Source organism: Pelodiscus sinensis, chromosome 12, assembly GCF_049634645.1.
Source record: "Pelodiscus sinensis isolate JC-2024 chromosome 12, ASM4963464v1, whole genome shotgun sequence".
NCBI classification, from domain to species: domain Eukaryota; kingdom Metazoa; phylum Chordata; order Testudines; family Trionychidae; genus Pelodiscus; species Pelodiscus sinensis.
In genome coordinates, this window is record NC_134722.1 from 21,945,913 (window position 1) to 21,973,264 (window position 27,352).

At 42.5% G+C, this 27,352-nt stretch overlaps 2 protein-coding genes across 7 annotated transcripts in view; one reads left to right on the forward strand and one right to left on the reverse strand.

Annotated features, from left to right (window-relative positions):
• PEPD (peptidase D) overlaps positions 1-7,366 on the forward strand; it is a 257,662-nt gene extending 250,296 nt beyond the window's left edge. Inside the window, exon 15 of the mRNA XM_075940101.1 lies at positions 6,671-7,366. Coding sequence (XP_075796216.1) covers positions 6,671-6,817 — 147 coding nt within the window. The 3' untranslated portion in view covers positions 6,818-7,366. The remainder of the gene's footprint in view (positions 1-6,670) is intronic.
• An 8,963-nt stretch (positions 7,367-16,329) lies between these two features.
• On the reverse strand, positions 16,330-25,599 carry CEBPG (CCAAT enhancer binding protein gamma). 6 transcript variants are annotated; one of them, XM_075940104.1, is made up of 4 exons: positions 25,448-25,599; positions 24,476-24,545; positions 24,166-24,368; positions 16,330-19,315 (listed from the first exon to the last, which is right to left on the reverse strand). In XM_075940104.1, the coding sequence occupies exon 4, from the start codon at positions 19,196-19,198 to the stop codon at positions 18,746-18,748; it is 453 nt and encodes a 150-aa protein (XP_075796219.1). In that variant the 5' UTR covers positions 19,199-19,315; positions 24,166-24,368; positions 24,476-24,545; positions 25,448-25,599; the 3' UTR covers positions 16,330-18,745. The 6 variants fall into 6 exon arrangements, with proteins under 6 accessions (XP_075796219.1, XP_075796221.1, XP_075796218.1 ...); XM_075940106.1 differs by lacking the exon at positions 24,476-24,545; XM_075940103.1 differs by lacking the exon at positions 24,166-24,368.
• Between the last annotated feature and the right edge of the window lie 1,753 nt (positions 25,600-27,352).

Sequence of the window (27,352 nt, forward strand, 5' to 3'; positions counted from 1 at the left end):
TGATTTGTCAGTATGTCCTTGAAATAGTGGAGAGACTTTTTAGTTCAGTCTGCACACCTATTCATCTCTTGGGCTTGTCTGCTGAGACTGCCAGCCAGGATTACAGTTAGTGACAATTGTGGTGGAGATTTAGGAATTATCTGTATTGCTACTACCAATTACTTTATCATAATCCATCAAACAATCATCCTCTGGTAACAGCTTCAGCCCTGCTGTTCTAAGCTGGCTTTGAACCACCAACCTAGAAACAAAGGCTCCCTATTCCATTACCAGTCCTCTGAGTCATCCAATCTACTATACATCTGGCTTTACAAGCACTATATCCAAAGTATACAGTCTTATCACATGGTGTGGGACTTTACCCTCTAGTGTTTAATGCTCTTAAGGTAGCTTGGGATGTTATCTTACCTTGTTATTTCTTTTATCAATACTTGCCAGCCAATCACGATACTGCTGAATGAAAAGAGTGTGTCATGTTTAAACTCTGATTGTTCTAACTTTGAGCATGTCATACTGTATTTGACCCTTAAATCTATTTTAAAGGAACACTATAGACACCCTTTCTCAATTTAAAACCACCATAAAAGTAGGTTGAGTTTCCATTTCTTATCCCAAGAACAGATTTTGGGAGCCATTTTATAAATAGATTGAATTCTGGCTCCAGGAGAAAAGTAGGAAAGAAGAGAAAACAGAGCTCTACGTCCACAGTTTCTTGTATTCTATTGGATGTTTTCTAATACAGATGCCGAAGCAGCACCTGCAAAACTTGTGCACATATGCAAGTCCTACAAAAAGGTGTCCAAATGACCTGTGTGTATGACAGCCTCATCACAATTTATGGGTCCAACTGATTTTGAGTCAAAGATGGATTTCTTTGCATTACTATTTTCCTGGGGATAGTCAAGAAATTAAATAATAGATTATTAATTGTGCCAGTAAGGATGGTCTTGAGTCTAAAATACTAGACTGGGACTCAACAAACATAGATTCAGTTCCTTGTTCTGCTACATAGACTTCCTAAGTGATCTTAGGCAAGTTATTTTATCTCTTTGTGTCTCAGTTCCACACCTGCACAATTAAGATCAGTTTCCTTTCTCATGTCCTTTGTCCTGTCTGTTTAGCTTATAAGCCATGTGGGGCAAGGACTGTGTCTTAATGTATATTTATACACTGTATAATACAACATGGCACCAATCTCACCTGGGTCCTCTAGGTGCTTCCGTAAATACAAATGATTGTCCAATTTACAAAGTCCCTTGTGGTCTTATTTATTGCATGGGAAAGCGTCTCGTTCCCCCAAGGAAAGAGGCAAGCTGACTACCCTAGCTCTCAGAGTATCCTCTCGGCTTATCTTTCACATCTGTCGGGGTCTGACATTTCCATTCCTCATAAGCTGATTACTGATTCAGGCATTTCATGTGTTTTCTCTAAAACCCAGTTAAACCATCCAATTTGATTTTGACCTATTATGTTCACTCTCTGCTTAGCCTTCATATTTTCTCATAGCATTAGATGTTCATTGAGTTAGCGGCCAAACCAGCATGTGTAAACTCTGTGTCTGAAAAACACTGAATCACAAATGAATTTTAAATGGATTTTTAAATGTATATCCTACTTAGATTTGAAATTTGTTCTCATTTCAAAGTAAACAGCACTACATGTTCTGTGACCTTGAAAATATGATAGCATTATTGGATTATTTTTCAAAATGTCAGAGTTTAATTCAGAAATAAACATTAAGTGCAATTAAAATGCAGAAAAAAATCCTTTTTGCACCTATATATATATAGGGGCATTTAATTGCTTTTGTATTTGGTTCACAAAGCAACACAGTAGTTAATATACTTTTAATTTACATAAGGCTGAACTCGCTTTCTGTGTTTGTGATAAATGGATGTTACAGAATGAAACAGATTACAGGGATTGATTTGAAAAGTGACTCACATAATGCATTAATCCATTATAATCACAATCATGCTTATCTGTGCCTTTAATATTTCATATCATTCAAGTTTAATAGCATCCCAAAAACCTGTTTGTAAAGATTTTGCATAGAAAAGTTGATAGCAATTATGAAATGCACAGTTTTCTCTAAAAACCATTCTAAGCAACCAATTTATATAATGGACTCTAATAATTGACTAAACATTTATTCAACAGCTATTAATTTATTAACTCTTATAAACCATGAAAGAACTATAAATAGAAAGTGTTGCTGAAATGAGGATATGGTATGTGTAGGAAAAGGGAGACTGGTCCAGCTGAGATGATGAGGAAGTATCACTGTGTAGTGATGCTGGAATGTAGGAATGTGGCTGTTTTGATCTTTGGATTTTATATTAGATTGTATTTCTATCTCTAAGATATAACGAGTACTGCAGACTATTGAGTGCTCCGTTGCCATTTTGTGTAAACATATACATTTCTTATGTGATAAACTTATAACCTTAAAAATAACAAGTATGCTGATGTGTGTCAGTAGAATCCATCCCCTTATTTTGATCCATATACTTCTCCAAAGTCCCATCTCAAACTCCTTAAGGCAGACACTCAGGTCCTTTAGCATAAGCACTACAGATTAATTTAATTTGCCTGGTAGTTTTTATGGGCAATATTCTTCTATCATTTCACGGGTGGGATTCCCAGCAACCGTATCCCATGTGACTGTTTTAACCATGTCTGGGGTCTGACATAATGTTAGATTTTAATTGTAGATTAGTCAGAATTGTGTTTTTAGTCCCTTGGAAACTTCAATATAGCATACCCAAAAGAAGTACAGTGCCCTTCACTTGGCAGACAACACAGGACACCCAGCCCTCAGCACATTATATAGCACATAAATGAGCTAGGAAAATAGAGTATTAGGCTAGTTACATATTTAGCTGATGAAAATTATTTAATCCACATCATGTCCTTGGTTTATACCTATGAGACCACTACCGTGGGCCGGATTTGGTCCATGAGTCACACTGTGAAGGTCTGCTGCTGGAGTTACACAATTGTGCAATCTTATCTATATAAATAGGCCATGCCACCACACTTGATAGGAGAGTGGTGTTTGAAGGACACTACCTACATTACTGGTCACTTTGTCTCTCCAGAAATATTTCTGAAACAAATCATTTTGTATTAAAGAGCCTAAAGATGCCTACGGGATATTTTGTACAATGTATCCAAAAGCTAGACTTGTATCTGAAAGCCAGTCACTTGGAATTTACTGGGCAGGTGCACAAGGAAGCTGAATTTAGGGTGAACAAGCAACTATTTTTGGGTATGTCTACACTTGCACCCTCTTTCAAAAGAGGGATGCAAATGAAGACATTCGAAAATTGCAAATGAAGCCGGGATTTAAATATCCTGTGCTTCATTTGCATATTTGCGTTATGGTGCTATTTCGAAATAACAGACACTGTTCAGACACGGTTATTTTGAGAGAAAACCCTTCTCTCGAATAACCCTTATTCCTCATACAATGAGGTTTACCAGTTATTTTGAGAGAAGGGTTTTCTCTCAAAATAACCGCATCTTAACAGCGTCTGTTATTTCAAAATAGCACTATTTTGAAATAGTGCCATAACGCGAATATGCAAATGAAGCACGGTATATTTAACTCCCAGCTTCATTTGCAATTTCGAATGACTTCATTTGCAACCCTGTCTTGAAAGAGGGTGCCGGTGTAGACATGCCCTTTGAATATTTGATTTTGCTGTCTTAATGTCTCTGTGTGTTTGTGTGAAAGAGAGAGATACTCAGAGACACACCCACATGGGTCATCAGTAGCTCTGGAACCTTTAGATCCACCACTCAGACTTCTGCCACTTGAGCCAATGAGTTGTCATCTGCTGTGTGGACCATCACTAGGGTGGGATGAAACATACTTTACTAGCAGATTTTGCTGATATTTGCCAACAGCAGAGGAATGGTGAGACTCAGGAACCTTGAGTTCTGTTCCAGGTTCGGGAGGACAGTGTTCTTTAGTACACACAAGCTCTTCTGCCTGTGTGTGTGTGGTTTTTTTTTCCCCCTACCTTAAAATAAAAGAGCAAATGACCTGGTCTGCATTGTCCCCTCAAATCTCTTCTTGTACCAATCCTGTCTCTTCTGAACCCTGGTTCCTTGTCTCTGTCCCTTTCTCCTTGCCTACCCAGTCGCCATTCCTCAGGCTTCTTGTCTCAGTCTCTTTGCAGAACCAGTCCTTGTCTCCTCCTTCTGGCTCCTCATCCAGTCTCTCTCTCCCATCCCTTCTTTTTTCCCCTCTCTCACTACTGCCTCCTAGACCTAATCTTTTTCTTGGCTCCTCATCCTAGCTCAGTCTCTCCTCCTGCAATCCTGATTATTTTATCTGAGCCTTTCTGTTCAATCAGTTCTACACTCCCCGGGCAATTGGCTGCAAATTACCCCTCCCATTTCCTTCACTGGTTCCTGGTCTTACCACTCCCCGGTCCAAGCCTCCTTGACCAGCCAGCTTCTTTTTTTGCCTGTTTTTTATCTTTGTGATCCACTGATCAGTTCATAATCAATAAAATACAAATCTTTAGAAATATAAAATCTCTCTCAGATGCATGCACTTACTTGTGCCATGTCATCCACTGCCCTGCTGCAGTTCCAAAGTGTGCTTTTCGGAAAAGACAGAGTAAAAAAAAGATTCACAACCTTTGATTTTACAGCTGTCCAAATCCAATGTGTAAACTCATTTATATAATTCCGCTTTATAAAACACTTTACTTGATACCATTTAAAAGAAATAATCAGGCAACGACATCATTAAACAGTTTAATAAGTCTAGTTGACTCATTTTGTTTGAGCAAATGGATTATTTTGCAAGCAGTACAAATGTTAACCAGCTTTATTTTTAGTTTAAAATGTCAAGAGGTCAGAAACAATTAAAGCAACTGTAAGGTGGGAGTCACTGGGGTTTGTGTTCTCTTGGATTGACACCTACTAAAATTGCTTTTATTGCAGCTTAGTGACTTACTAACATTTTTCTGATAAGATAACAGGAATGACTGGGTAGGCATATTTCCTGGTAAAAAGAGATATGGGAAATTAGAATCCAATAGAAAATGGTACAGGCAGTCCCTGGGTTACATACAAGATAGGGACTGTAGGTTTGTTCTTAAGTTGAATTTGTATGTAAGTCGGAACTAGCGTCCAGATTCAGCCGCTGCTGAAACTGACCAGTGCAACTCTGCCTTGGGCTGCCTGTAGTCAGCCGCTGGTCAGTTTCAGCAGCAGCTGACTTGGGGACGCCTGGGGCAGAGCAGCTGGGGTGCTGCCGGGTTGGTCCAGTAGCACCAAGGAGCGGCGCTGCGGGACCAACCCAGCAGCGCCCCAGCTGCTCTACTCCAGGCGTCGTCGTCGAGAAAAGCCTGGTCTGCTGGGGGGGGCGCACTAGCTGCGCCCCTCCCCCCAGCAGACCAGGAAGACGCGGGTGGCGGGACAGCCGAGACGCGCCGCAGTCCCGCCCGCATCCTCTGAGGCTTTGCATCCCGTCTCCCTGGTCTGTTGGGGGGGCGGGGGACCCCCAGCAGACCAGGGAGACGTGGAGCAAAGCCACGGAGCACGCGGGCAGCGGGACAGCCCAGACACGCCACGGGGAGCAAAGCCTCGGAGGTCGCTGGCAGCGGGACAGCTGCGGCACGTCTGGGCTGTCCCGCTGCCCGCGTGCTCCGCGGCTTTGCTCCGCGTCTTCCTGGTCTGCTGGGGGGGCTCTCCCCCCCCCCTCTCCCCCCGCAGACCAGGGAGACGCGGAGCAGCTTTTCTCGCCCGGGAGGACGCGGGCGGTGGGACCGTGGCGCATCTGGGCGTCCCGCCGCTCCCGTCCTCCGGGGCGAGAAAAGCCCCATTCGTAACTGCGGATCCGACATAAGTCAGATCCGCGTAACTCGGGGACTGCCTGTACAAGCTTTTCATTTTAGCAGAACAAGAGCTGGAAATGCTAAGAAAAAAACTGCTACTTTTGTATGCAACTTTAATGTTCAAATGGGTGTGTTTTAGAGGTAATGTTGACGTAAAGGCTGCTAAAAGACTTTGAGCTCAAAGTTCAGTGGTTTGGTGGTTTATTAGGAATGGTGTAATTTATTGTGGACAATTCATTATGAAGCTAATTGTACTTTCCAGAAAAAGATGACAAGTGTGATGTAAAGTGAAAAGAAAGCAACATGGCTGTTGTGAATACAAGTGGGTCAGCATTTGTATGGCACTGTATTAAGGATCAAGTCTGTCTACAGCATAGTTAGACTGAACAAGTTGTGTACTGGAGACATTCCAATGGTATCCAGGGAATGGGTTTGCCTGGTTCCCTTGCTGTCCCTTCCACCAGAGGATTTGGGTTTCTTTGATCCATGTAAGGCCTCTTCCTCACCCCTTCCAAAGTACACCCTAGCTGGTACCCAGCACACCAGGTGTAGATACACTACCTCTGTCATGGCTGCTTTGCCTGCTGCTGGGTTTAAGTGGAGAGTAAGTGACCTTGAGGAACTAGCATGGGCATCTTGATGGACTTCAGTGCCTCTCTTATAGTATTGGAAAGTTCTGCTGCTCACAAAACCTTATTCATCTAAATGAAACTGGGCTTAACATACACTTTACACTCCAGTTGCAGTTGCTGACTGGTGTGTCTCTCACAACACACTAGAATAGACTGGTAACTTTGTGTTCTCTGTAACAGGTACGAATTGAGGATGACATTGCAGTGACAGCCAATGGAATGGAGCTGCTAACGTGTGTCCCACGTACTGTGGAGGAAGTAGAGGCTTTTATGGCAGAAGCCCAAAGCAGCACCAAGTCATTTGACTCCTTGACCAGTCAAAAGTAGTAAAGTCCACAGTGGTTGCTGCCTTTCTCTAACCAGCCATCATTCTGATTTTCCACTACTGCTTATATAATGAAATAAAATGTATCCAATTCTACAAAGCAAATTGAATCAGACAAATCATTAGGCTGGAATGATTACTTTGTTAGAAATGAAGTTAAACAGATTCAGCACTATCCATTCAGGTAGTTTTCAGTCTTTATGCTTGCAATTAATCTATATGACTAAGTGCCAACTGAAAAATACTACAGTATGAACTGGTGAAATTATAAAGCTTTAAAATCTCTGCTTATCTGTATCTTACCTTTTTCCGATCAGATCTGCATTTTGATACCAGTGATTTTTCTAAAGTAACAGATATATTATCTGAATGTTGTCTGTAATCATAAGAAAATTATTTGAAGTCCTATTTTGGAAATTTATAACACAAAGTGTTTTTTGTTAATTGGGAATGGCTGAAAAAATGCCACGCCTGTATTTTTCTTGATATTGATGGAGTGGCCAGAATTACATACATATCTAATAAAAATACTCCCTGAAAATTGTTCATAACTTTGTGTAGATCACTGTCTCCCATTATGTCCCTCTTCCATTACCATTTCTTTAGCTGAGCTTTCTACACATTGCATGCTAATTCCCCAAGTTCTGCGGGTACTGAACCTTCATACACAGACCACTATAGAACAGGTGAGATTTTCAAAACTATATGGTAAAGGATTAATTTAAAATGTGCTTTGATGCTCTATAAATGTGTAATTATTAGAGTTTCCCTGCATACAAGATACTCATTTTCTAGAGGAACATTTCCTTACCATATAGTACATGAATATTTATGAGATTGCCTGCAAGGAAAAGTACATTTTTCACAGAAACAGAATGGCATTACTTACAAATAAACCCAGATCATGTTTCTGTTTTATGAATACACAGTTTAGGCTCTCAGCTCTTCTGGGTGGTGACTTGGCATGTAGTCTGACTACAATATGTCACCAAAACACCTCTTGTGTTATATAAGCAATATGTGAGATTTATTTTAGCCCAAAAAAGGGGGCTAGGTCCAAAGTATATTTAAATTCTTAAAAACAAAATCTTGATCATCTGTTCAGAAACTTCACCTGTGCAGATCTCAGCACCTGTTGTCGATACACTTCAGAATGTTCCAAGCATCATCTTATCACCATCAAGGTCTCAGTTTCACTGAGACGACTGCCAGGCTTCAGGGCCCAGTTTATTACTTACGTTAGACCAAACGTGTGCCACACCATTGCCACAAGCAGACAATCCCAAAGTGGACGGACCAAGAGCTGCCACAATGCCAGAATGATGACTCTGGATATCGGTGCCAAAGTCCCTTTGGCATAGGCACAAGGAGCCTTTTATGTATTTCAGAAATCTGCAGCTTCGTTTCAGACCCTGACTTGTACCCAGCACAGTACAGCCTAGGATCGCGGAATACAACTTAACACACTTTTGGTCCCTTGCCTCCTGTGTGGCATTTTGCTCTCCTCATCAAGCAGCTAGGATCAGGTCTTGGTCTGGAGAAATTTCTTGTGAAAGTGTTAATTGGGTTCCACTGTGCAGCACAAACACACTCACTGAGTCGAGAAGTGACCCACTGGCAAATACAAAATTGTGTTAACTAGTGATTAACCAAACACATGCATTGAAATAGTCGAGACTAAAATACTTTGCTCAGTTAGCTTGATGTCAATTTGTTTTACAAATGTGGAGACTGTATCATCTTGTACAGGTTGGACCTCCCTGGGCCAGCACCCTCAGGACTTGACTCATCCCAAATGAGGGAATTTGCTGGATATAAGGAGGTTCCCTGCCACTGGCTTCCGAGGACACTGCTCCTCCCTCCAGCTGGCTCCATGCCAGCCCCGCTGCTACAGGACTTGGGTTTGGCTCCAGCCCACTGCGGCCAGTCGGCTAGAACTCTCCGGAGATAGAGCTCCCCAGCCACTGTGGCCTTGCTTTTGTCCAGCCCAATCAGGGCTTACTCGGGACAGAGCTCCACAAGTGCCCCACTTGGACGGGGCTTCCTGGGGATGGGGCTCTGCGGCTGCCTCGCTGACTGGGTCTCCCTGGGGCTCTGCAGCTGACTTCCTGCTGCCACACCGGCAGGGTCTCCCCAGGGCTCCACAGTTGCCCCACTGCTGCCACACCAGGATGGGGCTCACCAGTCCTGATGGTGGGGCTCCCTGCCACTGGACTCCCAACCGGTTCGCACTCCTGGGCACCAGGTCTCTTTAGTCCACCAACATCTGTGATCCTGACAGACCACGGACGTTACCGGACCAGAGAGTCCCAGATTTAGGAGATTCAATCTCTAGTGGTAACTCCACTGTAATATGGTTTGTAAAAGGTAAGTCTCATGAGCTCTAAAATGAGGTCTCTGCTCTTCTAAATCATCACTGAGAAGTAGGAGTGAGGCAATGGGGCTTCTTGTGACAATCAGGCATGTCTGTAACTGTGACCTTCCCCTACTTTTTGTGCCTCCTAAAAAACTTTTAGCTACTGAAATGTACCAATGAAAAGGACTCCATTTTTTACTGCAATAAGTTTGTAGCTGCAAGAAAAGATAGTCTGACAGCATTCTAAACTCACATCCATCCAGAAACCTTGACCAGTTTACTCAGTGCAGGACTGCCCATGTCACCATTTCCTGGCCTCAGCCAGAATCTGTATCCCTGAATAAGTCAAAGTACATTTCTATAATCATGCTCTGAACGCACTCATTAGCTCATCTGCTGCCCAGGACACTTTGAAACTCCATTTTTTTTGGTTGTACAGCTTTATTTGAAAGCAGTGTTTTACAGTTTTTAGAAAATACAGTTTTGGATTTGTTTCAACTACAATATAATTTATGTATAGTTATAGGATTCCCTTCCTCTTTGATTAATCTTGGCAGACATTGTTCCCTGCTGCTGTAGAACAGGTTGAGGAAATAGTATTGTAGAAGCCAGAGCTAGTTGTGCTTCAACATGTACCAAAGAACAAATGCTGTGAAATGTTCTGAAAGGAGAGAGAGAAAAATAAATGTCACACATATGACAAATTTATCTTTTATTAAATGTGACCCAGAGGTTTATTTAAGTCTAGTTTTGTTTTCTCGCATTTTTCTTTATAGTCAGGGCTTCATTAATTTTGTCACACAAAAAAAATCTCCCCTTTTCTGCAGAATTCTGCTGTAGAATCATAGCTTTTGTTTATACAAAACTAAGTTTTCTAACCTTTGAGGTTGGGGGAGAGAAGGGGAACCCTTGCAAGGATGAACTGAGTATAATCCATGCAAAGATGTCTGCCCACTCTTCACACACACTGCTCGGTCTGCCACCCAGAGATCGCATTCCTTCACTGACTCACCTTTATTTTGGTGTTGGTGAGGTGTGTAAACACCCTTCTGTTGGAGTAAGTTTCCTATTTTGAGTTGGCATTAAGTGATTTTTTTCCAACTTATAAATTATGGAAATAGGGCACTTTTATTTCTTAAAAAGCCTTCATACTAGAGATATAAAACCTTTCATAGCCCTAGCATTAAATTTTTTGTTTCTTAGATGTGTGAGCTAATATGTTCTTACTGTGTTACCTGGTCAAGGGGAATAGCTCATAACTACAGCTTGCTCATCTCTTCTAGGGTTTTCAAGTGTGTTAGTGATCATGTTTTTATAAACACATTTTCCCCCTAGGGTGGACAAGCCCATAGAGACTTTCACTGAAATAATTAAAGGAATGAATTAAAACCCACTTGGTTATTTTGGTGCAAGTTTGTGTAGCCAAGGCCTTACATGATTTAGTTAAATTGGTACAAAGCCCTTGTGTGGACATTAGGCCTCTTCTACACAAATTTTACTACACCAACCAACTCATCTGATGAAGTGAGCTTTACCCATGAAAGCTCATGATCCTATGTATTTGTTAGTCTCTTACAGTGCCACAGGCCTATGCGTCGCTAAAGTTACAGACTAACATGGCTACCCTTCTGAAACTTTTTTCTTCAGGTAGTTAAAGTCCCTCTACTGTGCATAGTTATACTAGTATAGCTATTCCTGTGCAGGAATGGAATTAACATACATCAGTGTGAAGTGTCTTTAGCCTAGTATAACTGCATCCACACTAGGCATTGCCAGTATAACTATTATGGTAAAAAAAAATCTCACCTCTAACCAGACATTGTTATACTGCTAAAAAGGCTGTATGCAGATCAGGTCTTACATTAGCAGGTCTTAATTTGGTAACTAATCTGAGTCTGCAATCAGCCAATATTAAGTATTTTAAGGGAAAAGTGCCTTGCCTCAACCATCTCAGTAAAATCTGTTGTACTGCAATATTACCTAGATGCAGAGCATTTTGCCACAAAATTTATATCAAGCTTGCCACAGTGTACATGGAACCCTTACAAGTGCACTTATATTATCAGATGGGACTACAGGTTTCTAAGCAAGAGAAGACTGATGCATTATGTTAAATAGACAGCCTGTGCTGTAACATTTGGGAGCAAGTTAAGTAAATTCTTATCTCTGGCTATCTTTTGGAGGATTTAAGGTTGATGCTACTATTCCTTTGACAATAGTTGTGTATTATTTAACTAACAATACATTCAGTACAATCTCTCTTGAAACTGATCCTTCAATTGCATGTAATTTAAAATAATGAGCCTCTGTAGTCTCTTGGGTTACTGGGTCTGTGTACTTAAAGGGGGACACTGAAGTCTGAGCACGTCTTTAGTAAAATAAAGCAAGCGCACAAATTGCTGTTAGGTCACTACACAAGCAAATTACTGTTCAACCCTTTAATAGTAGTTTTAATTTATATTTTAAACTATATTGTCTTGCCTCCACTTGGAATTTGTGGTCAGGGGGGTTTAAAAGTCTGAAATACTCTACTAACTTTTTTGCAACATCATTTAAATAGCTAGATGAGTGTCCAACCCCAGAAGGGCTGCATCTAGAGAAAAAATCTTCAGCTGTCTGAAAAGATGGTAAGTATCACACAGTACCAATACCTGTGATGAATACCACACTGTAAATTCACAAAACACTGTCCAGCATTGCTTACTGGATGAGAGTTGGTAGATAAGGGCCCTTTAAACAGGTAAGAGGCCACCCAGATGCTTAGGCTCCAGTTTTTGTGATACAAAAAACAGTAGCAGATAGTGGGAAAGGACAAAACTAAAGATTTTTAGGTATGGGGAGGAATTATAGCTAAACTGCTGGACTATGTTCACTCTAATCTTTTCCATTCATGTGTGGAATAATTTATGTGCACCAAGGCATGTATGAATGTGAACCACCAATAGAAACACAAAAATGTACCTGCAGACCCTCTGCTATTCATTAGTGCATCTGAATCTCTCCTCAGCAGCTGCACAAATGTACAGCTTACCCAGCAGCAGTGTTCCCTGTCTTATGCTTTCTGAGTCACATGTTAGATCATCAGCGAGGATGTGAAAAGGCATGATTTGATATGAGCCTCAGGCAAAAATAATGGAGTACTCTTTTGTCTCTGTAATACAGAGACAGCTCTTTTCTTCAATGAGGGGGATCACGGAAAAGAGATTCTACCAATTACATTAAAACTGGTGCTCGGTCATGCTGTGGGTGCAGGTAACTTCCAGCCCTATGATTCTATGAAAAGGAAAACTTTGGAAAAAGACTCCATAATTTTCTAGTAAATGCTAAGAGTCAGGAATCTGCATAAATCATGGCATTCTTTGAGGGAAACTCCATGAGTTGGCTATAGCTTTACTTGTGATATGTATAGTGTTTCCAAAACTTACTTAGGCCAACTACAACAATGAAACTGTGTAGTAAGGACTGTAGTAATCTTGCCTCAGATTTTGGCTATGTATCTTGCCTGTTTGCTGCAATTCTACGGGATACAAAGTACAGTGGTTATTCTATAGCACCCACAGCTGGAAAAGAATTATGTCAATAACACTGTAATGAGCATTAATGTTAAAAAATGATAGTGGAAATTAAGGGCTCATCAATTGTGAAGGCAAACACCCACACAATAGTCCTCAAAACACATGCACTTTTGAGACCTTTAAATAAATTCTGCAGTAAAACAATTCTGTCATCTCATTCAATGCAATACAATGGACATTTGGGCAACCTTACAGGAAAGTGAGGGGAGGCATCTCTATAGCAACAGAACCAAATTTTATTTTTAAACATTTTTGGTGCTTGCTACTATAGTCAACTTAAACACAAGGCATTCCACTTCTGAAAAAATAAAGGACCAATGACTTGCTGCAGTGCAGACTAACAGACTTAGTAACTCTGGGCTCGTCTAGACTACATTCCTCTGTTGAAAGAGGGATATAAATGAGCCCGATCGAAAGTGCAAATGAAGCGGAGATTTAAATATCCCGCACTTCATTTGCATATTTGCATCCGATCACTGTTTCGAAAAAGGGTTTTTCAAAAGTGAAACCACAGTTTAGATGGATTCTTCCGGGGGGAAAAAAAACTTTTTCGAAAGAAGCCGTACTCCTCATTTTTTCTGGAGTATGGGTTCTTTCAAAAAAGGGTGGGTTTTTTTTAAAAAAATGCATCTAGACTGCGGTGTCACTTTCAAAAAACCCTTTTTCAAAACAGCGATTGGACATGAATATGCAAATGAAGCATGGGATATTTAAATCCTCACTTCATTTACGCTTTCGATCGGGCTCATTTACATTCCTCTTTCAAGATAGGAATATAGTCTAGATGAGCCCTCTCAATGCTTGCCTTAGCAAAATGCAACTTTTTTAAAAATCTGGTTCTATACTAAAATAGAAAAGTTTCATATTCACTAACGTAAAAATAGCAAATATAGTTTTAATTAATCATACTGTATATCTTAAACTTAATGAACAGTTGGACTGAATTCTGGAGTGTGCAAAAGTATGTAATGTTCAGTTCTGAAATAAAAGGCTAGATTTAATTCACAAAAATACAAGTATTTACACATTGTATAGATTATAATTTATAGAGAGGTATTCAAAGGGCCCTGGGGATGCACTTTACAAAGTAAATATACCAGAGTCTTAGGTTTCTTTCTCTTAGGCTACGTCTACATTGGCAAGATTTTGAGCAAATCCTTTTAACGCAAGAGTTTTTGTGTTAAAGTATTTGCACAAGAGAGCGTCTACACTGGCATGTGCTTTTGCGCAAAAGCATCCGTGCCAGTGTAGACGCTCTCTTGCGCAAGAAAGCTCCGATAGCCATTTTAGCCATCAGGCTTTCTTGCGCATGAAATTCATGTTGCCTGTCTACACTGGCCTCTTGCACAAGAACACTTGTGCAAGAGGGCTTATTCCTGAGCGGGAGCATCATAGTTCTTGTGCAAGAAGCACTGATTTCTTACATTAGAACGTAAGTGTTCTTTCGCAAGAACTCGCGGCCAGTGTAGACACAGCCTAATACTGTAGTGGCATAAAATATCCAGGGGCCTTAAAATGTAAATATAATGTAGACCGACTTTATGTGGCTCTAGCAGTGAAAGGGGGCATTCAAGTGACTTTACTGTAATTGAGAATCAGGCCTCAGGTAGTTAGAAGCTGGCAAGAAAATACCACCAATTCCCTGTTGTGAAAATAGATCCAATATAGAGCCTAAACAGATCCAATCATTTCGACAAGTGCACTGATGCTCAATGGGATGTTTCATAGGTCAGCCATATCAATATGGGTGTGGAGGAGAGCAGGGGAACAAACGGGGGCTTTGCTGCCTGAGTCATTTCTCAGAAAATATTACTAACTTCAGCATTTGTGACTTTTTCATTGTGTAGGCACAACCAGGAAATACTCTCATGGCATGTTTTCCCGCATATTGTTTTTAATACTCTGGCTGCAGTGCAGTTTCAGGGAACTGGATGCTGATCTTAAACTCTAGCAGCTTTTCTGAGAATTGAGACCAAACTGGCTTTTGGACACTTCTTGGACGTATAACTAAATAAAAGGGTTTTTAATAGTAGACAAGGAATGAGGACAGGCATCGTGTGATGCTTCAGAAAATTACTAGCAATCACCAGTGGAGAGCTGATATTCCATATACCAAAAATAAGTCCAGACCCCACGACAACAGAGATTTCCAATGATTGCCAAGTTGCAGCAATCTGAGTTGAACAGTCCTATTTTATGTAAATCACAACCTTTTTATTCCTAGCTCAAACTTAGGGGAAGGGATAGCTCAGTGGTTTGAGCATTGGTCTGCTAAACTCAGGGTTTTGAGCTCAATCTTGAGGGGGCCATTTAGGGATCTGGGGCAAATCTGTCAGGGATGGTGCTTGGTCCTGCCATGAGGGCAGGGGACTGGACTTGATGACCTCTCAAGGTGCATTCCAGCTCTATGAGATGTATATCTCCATATATTATAAAGTAAATGAGTACGCTCATGAGTGATGAGCCTGGGCTCATTGGTTAACCTTCAGGGTTACACAGAGCCGCCACCACACCCTCCTACACTATGGCTGTGTCTACACTGGGCCACTTATTCCAGAAAAGCAGCTGCTTTTCCGGAATAAGCTGTGAGCTGTCTACACTGGTCGCTTGCTTTTCCGGAAAAGCAATGGTGATCTAATGTAAAATCGTCATTGTTTTTCCAGAAAAACTATGCTGCTCCCATTCGGGCAAAAGTCCTTTTCCGGAAAAACTGTTCCAGAAAAGAGCCAGTGTAGACAGCACAGTAGTCTTTTCCGCAAAAAAGCCCCGATCGCGAAAATGACGATCGGGACTTGTTTGCGGAAAAGCGCGTCTACATTGGCACGGACGCTTTTCCGGAAAAGCATCCTGCCAATGTAGACGTGCTTTTCTGGAAATACTTAACGGAAAAACTGTTCCGTTTTAAGCATTTCCGGAAAAGGGTGCCCGTGTAGACGTAGCCTCCGTATCAGAGGCAGCAGTGGGGGGCAGCCTGCAGCTCCCAAGTGTAACTGCTGAAAATATTCATCTAAATAAATGCATTTTAACATCCCTAGCTCTGACACTGACTTGCTGCAGGTGGCCAATAGACTAATGATCCTAGTGTTCTCTCCAGAAGTACTGAACTTCTCTAGGTCATGTGGTAGACCCCAATGGCAATGCAGGTAATAAAAAAAAAATCAGAACCTGAATCTCTCTGCCTCACTTTCCTAATTTATAACTAAGGGATACCTATCCACATGTGTAAAAAGCTTTGGTTCTCTTAAAAGCTCCATTACAAACTTCCACAATGTTGTCTTTATATGAAAATGCCAGGTTTAATGGATGCAGGAAAAAACAAAAAGGTTAAAATGTTTCAACATGACCATAATGAACTACTAATGTACAAACAAGGTTAGATGAAAAGGATTCTACTCACATCATGTGTGGCCTAACTTAACCCTGTAAGCAGTGATCCTCATTAGGATATTCCAAGAAAGGGTCCCAAGGAAGTTGTAAGCATACAGTAGGGAGGCTCCACCTGGAAAAGAGGCCCTTAGGAAAGAGCACACGCTGCAAAATGCTGTTGCTTCTATTACGCATGAGGGCAAAGAAGAGGCAGCACTAAGGTCAGAGGCAAAACAGTTTTATTAATTTTAACCCTACCTACTTAAGCTATGACTAGAACCAGAAGACTTCTCTGTAAAAGGATTTCCATAAATTAGGGCAATCTGTAAAAGTCTTTCATGGTTGATGACCTTTGCAGTAAAAGTTTAACCTCAAAATAGATTTTTTGACAGTTTTATTGTTTAATTTAGCATCTTACCAAGATCTTACCCAAGTTCTCCTCCTAAATACATAACAATACGCACAATCATACTACAAAGTCAAGTATGGAAACAAGAGGTGTAGGAGAAAAATTAAAATAAGCTTCTAGTTCACTAGCCAGACACACAGGTTATATGTAACACACATACCATAAATGGAACATTTTAAAATGAAAATAAATTAAGGTTATATCAAAGTTCCTGCTTCACTTTTCTAGTTTGACTCCTCAGTATAATACATACTGCTGCATTATGGGTCAAGGTAAGGGACTTACCATCAAATTTAAAAAAATTAAGACAAACTGTTTCATCAAAATAAAACAAGATTCAAGATACTCCTTTGCATGGCAATGGTGTCTCTAGCAAGACTGCTGCATCAGTTATTCGAACTTGGGATATTTCTTTTTAAAATTACTATGGATTTCTGCAGGATAGCAGTTGCTAAACTAAACAGCCATATAATTGATATTGTGGCAGTGGTAGTAAGGATCAAGTAGTCTATACATTGCAATTGAAAAAATGTTCTGCATTAGCCCTTTCATTGCTTTAGTCAATGCATGTACATAGTCGCATCCTGATAGCTGCGTAATGGCAGCAGCTTGATTCTAGTGAGCAATAATTTACAGAACTTAAACATTTTCAGGAGACCAAAACATGATGCTATTAAGGACCCAACGTCACCACATGAGTAATGCTAGCATGTTTAACACAGGCTTAAAGGGGTTATAAAAATAAAATGTTGTTCTACTTAACCTCCTATACATACTTCCAGATAGCCATTTACATGTTGTGAGCCAATTTTCTGTGTACGTCAGTTCTCATACATTACATTACAATGTCTCTCAAAGAATGTAGTAGTCTTTAGAAAACATTAGTAAGCACCCTGGCTCACCATTACTAGGCACTGTTAGTAGGCACTCCCCATTAACTATGATTAAGAGAGATCTAAACTATCTTGGACAAGGGCTTGTGCTACACATTTGAAGCAACTCACCAAAGCAGAAAGCAAATTTCTGTCATGGTGTTAGGGTTATAATACACAATGTAGAATACAGACTGATTAAGAAATAAATGTTAAAGGACATTTAACATATTTCATCCAATTATCAATTAGTATTACAGTAAAGGCTGTACAGTTGTGCTCCTTGCAACCAAGGTGGGGAACCTTCTTTGGATCATGGGCCACTGACCCACAGAAAAATCAGAAGTCTCACAGATGTGGCCCCCAATGAATAAGCAGAAAAAAGGGGAACACTCACCTCACTCATGCAACTTGGGGCACCAGGGTTTCCCTTGTGCTCCAGCTCCATGGGGGAGTGCCAAGGCTCAAAGCTTTCCCCCAGTGCCAGCTTATCCCTTCTGGGGGCCTGAGGCTAGTAGATTTTAAGAACCCCCCAAGGCACAGGGGGATGGAGCCAAAAATTAGGGGTTCAGTGTGTGGTAGGGAACTTCTGGGGATGAGGATGTAGGCAAGAGGGAGGGTGCAGAAATGGGCTGGAGCCACAGGGTCTGGACAAGAGGTAGGGTGCAGGAATGGGATGGGAATGCAGGGTCTGGGCAAGAGGGAGGGTGCAGGAGCAGGATAGGGATGCAGGGTCTAGGCAGGAGCGGGGTGGGAAGGTGCAAGAGCAGGCTACAGTGTAGGGGGAGAGGGGCACAGGAGCAAACTGTGGGTGGCGGTGTGGAGGTCTGGGCTGGAGGACTACCTGGGGCAGCCAATGGGAGCAACTGGGTAGAGCCTGCAAACCAGTACAGGGACAGATCTTCCTGTGTGTGGCTGTTCCCAGCACAGAGCCGCTTTCTTCCACTGCAAGGCAGAGCCTGTGGGCTGGATTCAGCCCCCCGGCCATAGGTTCCCCATCCCTGCCTTACAATATGTAAAATATAATATGGTGAATGTACATTACTGTAGAAATTCAATTTCACTGATATCAGGCTCCTGATTTTATCCAGTTAGATAATATTTACTTGGTTAAATTATTTTAGCCAAACCTTTTAGAGCAAAGAATATTTAACACTTTAAAAATATATTCAAAACAGTTTACATTTTATTTGTATCAAATCTTCAGTGTTAAACCTAAGAGGAGAAAAAATACCCACAAGATGATGATTAAAATGTTAGACCAGCATTCTTTCTCTGTACTGAATGAGTAGTCAGAGAGGGTTGAAACTCTAATGTTCAGTCCATGAGGTTGTGGAGTATGGGGATTGCATCTACTGTCCAGTGTTATCTGGGTTTGTGGTGGTGTTTTCAGTGCCAAGAGGTTGCACATTGTCTGCAAGATTGTGTGCATGTTCAAGAAACAAATCTTTAAGTACACTAAGCTCCTTTGTCAGGAGCTTAATTTTTGCCTCCAAACGTTCATTTTCTTCTTTTAGCTGGTTGACTCTCTGCAGTGTATCTTGTGCTTTCTGCTTGCTTTTTAAGCGGCTCTTTTTCACTGCCATGTTGTTGCGCTCTCTCCGTTGGCGATATTCATCACTGTTTCTATCCACAGAGGAATTCTTTTTGCCCTGCTTGCTTGGAGGCACAGCTTTGCCTCCACCACCAGGACTAACTGGCACCAGCTGAGGAACCTGTTGCAAACCACTGGTGTGCGCTTGTGTGTGAATCACACTTATCCCGTTTGCTTCTGTAGTGGTGTTCTGCTGTGATGTTTTGCTCATTTGGACAGACTCTTCTTTAACACCACAATATGATTTGTTAGAGTTGGTGAAAAACTGTTAATAGTTTCTATAATATATTGCCAGCAAATCTTCACATGGATCAAGGGCAAGTTGAACCTAACAGAAAAATAAATTCGATGAAACATTTAAAATGCCATGTTCACCTACAATCTTACACCTCACTGGCATTTGCATACACTACTGCTGGTACATCTGGCAAGAACAGCTTACTATACTGGAAACAGAGAACTGCCATTATCAGGATTTCATTTGGGTTGGAAGGGACTGTTAGTGGGTCATATGATCAACCTCAGAGTATCATGACTGAATTAATTCAGTTATTCCACAGACATCCCAGATGTTTAGCCACCCTTTAGCTCCAATTTCATAACCCCTATCTTGGCAACAGGTTTTACTGTCTAACTTTTCTTCCAATTGCAATTTTCTCTTAATTTTCAGACTGAATATTCACTGCTGCAGTTTAAACCTATGATCCTTGACCTCTTTACACTATCCCTCCCTGCATGTACATGCAGACAAGTTTTGCATGAGTCTCATTTTCTCTAGGCTGAATGTATTACAGTATTTTCCAAACCTTTTATCTGCTGTCATTTGAACTTGCTTCACTTGAGTCTGTTTTTTGAAGACTGAGGCCCCCAAACTGAGTTCAGTGTTCCAGTTAAGGCCTAACAATGCTAAATGAGTGAAATACCTTAAGTTAAGTAGCTATTCAAACAAAAAATATTTTCATTTGAGCAAATTACAAAGTTAATTAATGGTTGTTATTAATTAATAATGGTTGTTACCAATTTCAGTTCATAGTACTATGACAAATTGGAGTATCAGTGAAAATGATTAATGAGAAAGTGTTAACATGCTAATTGTTCTTTTTAAGGAGACTAACTAGCCCTGCAAAAAAATACTACAATGCATTCTTGATCACAAACTGTCATCATGGAGGATATCAATGTATGTATAGTAGTAATGGCTGAAAACACACTATTTTCAGTCACTGAACTTCCCAAATAAATTACCTCTTGAGCCAGAATTTCTCTGTTTGTCCTCAGAGCAAAAGTGATTTTTTCTTTCAATCATTTAGATAAATGTAATTGGTCAACTTACTTATAATAAATCTATTTTATATAAGGAGGGGTTTTCTCATTTAAGAAATGTGCAAGATAGTCTTTTAGCAATGAGTCAAGAAACTCTATAGCTAAAGATGAAGAAGCTTTCAAGCTTATCAATAACTTAGGGCTCTGACCCTGCAGTATACACCATTAATTTCAATTACAGCAAAGTTAAGCTCGAAGAGCCCTTACTGAAAATCCAACTTTGTAACAACTCTGTGCATGTAGCTGGAGCACGGCATGCTGAAATACATAGCTACATTTAGTTGAATGATCATATGATGCTCCAATTACACACGTCTAGACTGGTATGATTTTCTGCAAATGCTTTTAACGGAAACGTTTTTCCGTTAAAAGCATTTGCGGAAAAGAGCGTCTAGATTGGCACGGATGCTTTTGCGCAAAAGCACTTTTTGCGGAAAAGCGTCCATGCCAATCTAGACGTGGTTTTGCACAAGAAACCCCCAATCGCCATTTTTGCGATCAGGGCTTTTTTGCGCAAAACAATACCGCGTTGTCTACACTGGCCCTCTTGTGAAAGAGGGCTTTTGCCTGAACGGGAGCAGCATAGTATTTCCGCAAGAACACTGACAATCTTACATGAGATCGTCAGTGTTCTTGTGCAAATTCAAGCGGCCAGTGTAGATAGCTGGCAAGTTTTTCCACAAAAGCAGCTGCTTTTGCGGAAAAACGTGCCAGTCTAGACGCAGCCACTGTGTTGTTATAAAGCAGGGGTGAGGAATTTTTTTGGGACGGGGCCACTGATTCACAGAAATATCAGTTGGGGGCCACACCTGACTGAGAAGGGAAAAGACACTCCCCACATTCCCCTTGCACACCAGAACCTAGGGGGGCGGGCAGTGGCTGGAATACCAGTGTGAGCTCCCTGATGCGTGGATCTGGCCTCCAAGGCTCAGGGCTCCTCTCCCAGCAAGCCAGGGGCCACATCCAGCCCCTGGCCTGAAGTTCTCCACCCGTGTTATAAAGTTATGGTGATTCTCTGTACAGTGAGCCCAGAGTTTGAGAACTATGATGTCATGAGAAACTCTGCTTTCCTAATTAATACTGTCTTTTTTATTACAAGGATCCATTCAGAAAATTCTCCATTTCCTGTTCTCCAACTTCTACTTTAGAGTGAGAGAAGATCACACAGATGTCTGAAAAATCTATAAGTCACTGAATACACAATCTTACCCATCATTTATAAGGACTAGAAAGACCTCACTCACCTTGTGTCTCTAATATCTTGGGACAGAGATGGTTATACCTAAACTTCATTTTCAAATATTTTTTAAATGTACTCAGCAGCCCTCTGTTTTCAAATAATTTAATACAGAAGTTCATTGCACTGCAACTCCCTTCTGATAACAAAAATTACTACATGACCCCAGGAGAAACCCAGAAGCATGAGCACATCCAAGCCCTGTCATCCCAGGAAGAGGGCCAAAGGGCAAGGGCTTTAGCTCAAATCAGGGTGCCTGTAACCTGAGCCCTACCACCCAGAACTAAAGTCAGGGGCTTTTGCTTCAGCCCCAGGATGATGGGACTTGTGCTTTGGCCTTGGGCCCAGCAGTTTAAGTGAGCTCTGATAACGCCATTAAAATCAGGTTGTGACCCAGCCTGGAGTCCCAACTAGGGATGTGAGTGAGTAGTTGACTACTCACATTCCCTCTGCCCCCACTGCCTCTGTATTGGAGGCAGCAGGGGGAAGGGAAGCAGGAGCCGACTTAAAAGCCGATTCCCCTCCTCCCTCCCAGCACCACCTCCATGGTGCCACCTCCCATGCTGCTGCCTCCTGCTAGGACCCTGTTGACAGGGGCTGCTGCTGGAACAGCCTCTGCCCACAGCCAGAATAGGCCACTATGGACAGGGGATGCTCCGGCTGGGCAGGGAGCCCAGCTCAGTCCCAGCTCACGCTGTGTCCAGGAAGTACCTCAACTGCAGCTCTGTAGTTTAAACATAGTGGAAACCAGGCTGTCTGCCCACCCAACTCCTACTACATTTAAGATGCAGAGCTACAGCAGGGGCAGCTCTTGGACATGGCATGAACCAGGACTCAGCCAGACTTGCTCAGTCCCAGCTCACGCTGGGTCCGGGAACTATCCACTGCTGCGGCTCTGCAGTTTAAAGGTAGTAAGAGCTGGGTGGGTGGGCAGCCTGGCTCTTCCTACATTTAAACTGCAGAACCACAGAGGGGTAGCCCCCAGACTTGGCACAAGCCAGAACTAAGCACTTCTTCCCTTATCCACTAAATTTTATCAACTATACAATTAGCGAATTACCCACCACTTAACATCCTTAGTCCCGACACAGTTTGAGAACCAGAGAATCAAAACTCTGTTCACAAGAAGATACATAATTTCTCTCCTGTATACGCTAGATTCTTCATAAACCAACCCAGGACATGAAAACTGAAAGTAAGAGATAAGTATCACAATCAGTTGTGCCCATAAAAGAGGCAGGATATATAGTACATGTGTGCGAAATCCAGGAAAACCAGATTTCATCCAAGTGCCAGGTATGTACAAACAGCATACATGCCATGTGAAGTATGTAACAGTGATATTAAGAGAACCTAACAAGCTGAGGCAACTGAGCCTGCAAACACAAGTTGTGTATAAAAAACACACACCACCACCTCGGGGAGACTCACAAGTACTGACAGTTCAAAAACAGGACTGATCTCTATTCATGTTGGATTAAAGGAAAATACCATTTTTGAATAAAATGACCAGTTACTAACACAAGACCTGATTGTTTAGGCATAGCACAACAGATTGATTATCTGACTCCTGCACACAGATAATAGATCAACACAGATGGTTGTAAATGAGACACTGAGCTTATTAATGTCTGCTGTAAGAGTAAAGACAAATGTGTATCTTCAGGGCTATAGTCTGTCTATACGAAGGACTGTTTCCCTTATTGTGGTGTCCCTGTTTTTTCTTAACTGGCTTAGTTCAGTCACCAGAAAGTCATATATGTCAATTTTCACATGGGAAAGGAAGGTGATGTGCAACTCCATACCAATATAAAGAGTTCATTTGAGAATTCCTGTCTTTTACTGACTAGTAATTATAATTACAATATTTAGCCCTTGCACAGTACTTTTCATCCATGGCTGTCAAAAGACTTTAAAAAGGATGTCAGTATTATTATCCCTCATAGCCTGAGGGAGAGAGATGGGTCAGCCGCAGCCTCAGCCTGGCCCAACCTGCTTTCCCCTCCCCCCACCTGGGGGGGGAGAGCCAGGGCTGCCTACCCCCAGAGAGGGAGGTTGGCGAGCAGGGATCTGTGCCCCCTAGTAAACTTAAAAGTTAATTTACTTTTCAGTATTTATAACTTTTCCTCTGACTCAGATAACAGTAAGTTTATTTTTTCATTTATAGTAAGTTTCATTTTCAAGTTACCAACGTTCAGATTGTAAACAATACAAGGGACTTTTTTTTAATCAACTCTTTCGTTTCCACTTGTAATATTTTTAAATTTACAAAAACATTTGAAAAGCCTCCAATGATCTAAATTTGTGGCTACAATGAGAGAATCCCTGTAAAAGTGTCACTCAAAAGAACTACTCTATTCTAACTATATATTTTCATCCCTTTTCTACATGTTACTTGTGATGTTGAAGAGTCTGCAGATCAGGGTTCTTAGGTGGTAACTTTGCTGAAATACAGAAGTACATACGTTTCTAAACAGCCATACATACGTTCCCGCTAAAACCTTTTCATAAGTTTCCCAATCCTTTGACAAAACCATGGGTCTTCACCTTTAACTTCCAAGGCTCTGTCATTGTAAACTATGAAAACCTTACAAATATAAAGGATTTTTTAAAAGTACCTTTTCCTCACACACGATACTTTTTTAAAATTCCTGTTTGTTTTTAAAGTTATGTTTACTTCCCGTTTGACTTTAAACAGTGCTGTTTACAATGTTGGTTTCCGCCAGGAAGTCAGTATAACACAGCACCCAACAGGAAAGGAAGAGGGCTTCATTCTAAACACCAAGGATTATATTCTTCTTCAGAAACTATTTTGATCTCTCTTAAAAGAAAGATAAAGGAATCACTTAATACAGTAGCTAATACATCATGATGTGCATAAATATGAACAATAGATATTTTTATTAATATGCTGTGCTCCTAGCCCACCTTGCTGGTGTCTTTGAATGACGGGATCTTCCATTTCCAAAAAGGCCCAATAAAAGCTTGTGTACGGCAACTACACATTTTGCAAACAAATTAACTTGCTGCAGCGGTTATTCGATTTTGTGCTCTAGGCCTCAATCATCCTCTTGTTGATTTCTAGGTCACTATTTACACTTCTCTTAGCATGAGGGTATGTGGCTGTAGCTCTCTCCCTCTGCCCTTACTGCTGCCTCACTGGGAACTAGGCAGGGAGGAGGGCCTGTCACTCCCCCACCAGGAAGCAGGCTGGCTACTAGGGGAGCAGAGGCCTGTCTCCCTCTCCCCGGGCTCCCCTCTCCGTGCCAAGCATGACTTCATCCCATCGGGGAGGAGAGTTGCCTGGAGATTGCATCATACGCTCTCCACGCGAGCGTAACCGTGAGGAAAGTCCCGGCCTCCCCCCCCCCCCCCCCCATACACTCTCTCCCTTCCCCAAACGTCTCTCTAGCGAGCAGCCCCCTCTCCCACCACCCCCCCGCGCTACCCCAGACACCCCCACTGAGCAGAGCCCTCCCTCACACCCCCACCTCCCAGCCCCACGCCATGCCCCTACAAACCCCGCCCCCACTGACTAGACCCCCCCTCCCCACCCCACCCACTCCTAGAGACCCCGCCCCCGGTAGCTACACCCCCAAGACTCCCCACAGCCCAGACCCCCACCCCGTACTGACCCCTTCCCCGCTGACCAGCCCCCCCCATGTCCACCCCACACACGCCTCCCCTTGCAGACCCCGCCAGCACCCAGCGCTCCCCAGACCCCCGTAGCCTCCCACCACTGCCCAATGGTCCTCCTGCAGCAGCCCCACTGCCGCCTGCTCCCGCGCCGCCCCGCTACGGCCTGCGCCCGGTGTGAGCCCCCCGCCCCCGGGGATACCGCGCCGGAACGGGCGGGGGGGGGGGTCGGTCTGCGCGCGGCGGGGCGGCCTCGCGCCTCACCTGGCCCAGGGATGGAGAGCGGTATCGATCGGGGGTGGGGGGCGCGGGCTGGGCCCGAGTCTCTTTCTTTAAAACTGGCGAGTGAGGCGAGCGGCGATTGCGAAACCCTTCTCCTTCGCCCAGCGTCCTGGCCAATCAGCGGCCGGCCTGCCGCAGGGATGATGCAATGGCCGCGCCGATTGGCAGTCCCCTCAGCCAATCGGACACCCCCGCTGCTCTCTTAAAGCGAGAAGCGCTGTTTTTGTGGGCTGGTAAATCCCCCAGGGGCTGGGCGCTGCTCCCACCCTCCCTCCTTCCCCCCGCGCCCCCATCCCGACCAGAGCATGGGCAGCGCTGTTACCCCAGTAGCGTCCCCCACGGCCGGGGAGGGGGGGGGGGCTGGTAAACCAATTATTCCAATAGCCTCCTCCTACTGGCTGGGATTGGGGAAAACGTGTTACCGCCATAGCCCCGCCCACACACACACTCACACACACACACACACACACACACACACACTGCCTGGGATTTGGGGGAAACCTGTTACCACCAGAACCCCACCCACCTCTTCCCTCTTCCCCCAACAGACACTGAGGCTATGTCTAGACTGCAGGCAGAGATCTTCTGAAAAAACTTCTGAAATAGAGCATCTACACAGCAAAAGCACATGGAAAAAGCTACCTGCTTTTTCAAAAGATAGCATCCCCACTTAATAGACACTATCTCACAGTTAAGCTGTGATTACTATGGGAGGAGTGGCCACCAGGGCACCTGTGCATTTTCCTCTTCCTCCAAAAGACCTCCCTCTACCCCATCCACACACGCTTTTTTCCAAAAGAGCTCTTTCGGAAAAAGGCTTCTTCCTCATAGAATGAGGATTACCAAGGTTAGAAAAAAACTTTTCTTCTTTTGATTTACTTTCGAAAGAACGCAATTGCAGTGTGGATGTTACTCAAGTTTTGTCGGAAAAACAGCCGTTTTCCCGACAAAACTCTGTAGTGTAGACATACACTGACTGAGATGGGGGCAAGAGTGGGCAGGGGTGCTGAAACAAATTTTACAGTGGGGGTCCTGAGAGCCATTCAACCAAACTGTATACCCTGCACATAATGGAAATCACTTCAAGCTGGGAGCACACCCCCCTACCCCTTGTACCTCTGGTTCCAGCTGGCATGAGAGTAGGTGCCTAGAAGATACTCAGAGGAAAAATGCTCTAGCTTTACAAACAAGTTATGTCTCTATAACAAACTGGACCAAAAAAGCCATGTACCATAAAAAAACAAAAGAAACAGAAACAAAACGAAAAAAGGGGAAAGCCAACAACCCTCATTTCTTGAAGAACCTTCTGTGGCTGTCTCTACAGTTCATTTTAGGTTCTGATCTTATTCACCTTTGTCTTTCTGTATTTTGGTGACATCTAGGCACAAGAACTCTTATTGGCAATCTTTGAAATTCAGGAATTTGTAGTAATTTTTAGCAACCAAAAGTATAAGTACTGGACATTCTCACTGATATTGCATCCTTGTTTCTTTGTTGAACCCTTCCTGCAATATCTCCAATGATCTCCCAGTATTATAATTAGTATTATCTAATTATAATGTATTAGATAAATACATTATAAGGTGTTAATTAAAGGCCTGGAGAACATCCCAGTCAATGTAAAACAAAATACATTACATTCCCCCCCAAAGCATATGACTTGTATGTTTTGCTGACATGACATGTCTGCCTACACCCATATCTGCCACACTGCTTTCCTGAAAGCAAACCAGTCTAGCTTCAGCCAGGAGAAATTTTAATGACAACAGTGAGAGTAAACAAAGCTAATATTATTGCACTTCTGAACTGGGCAACAGGTGAGCTCCCTCTTATATTCTATGCGAGGAACTTGGTTACTTCTCAAATGTAGATTCAACTTCTTGGTCT

What these genes read in the sequence shown, in the direction of transcription:
- CEBPG (XM_075940106.1), bottom strand. Translation starts at nt 19,198, where the DNA reads ATGAGCAAAACATCACAGCAGAACACCACTACAGAAGCAAACGGGATA.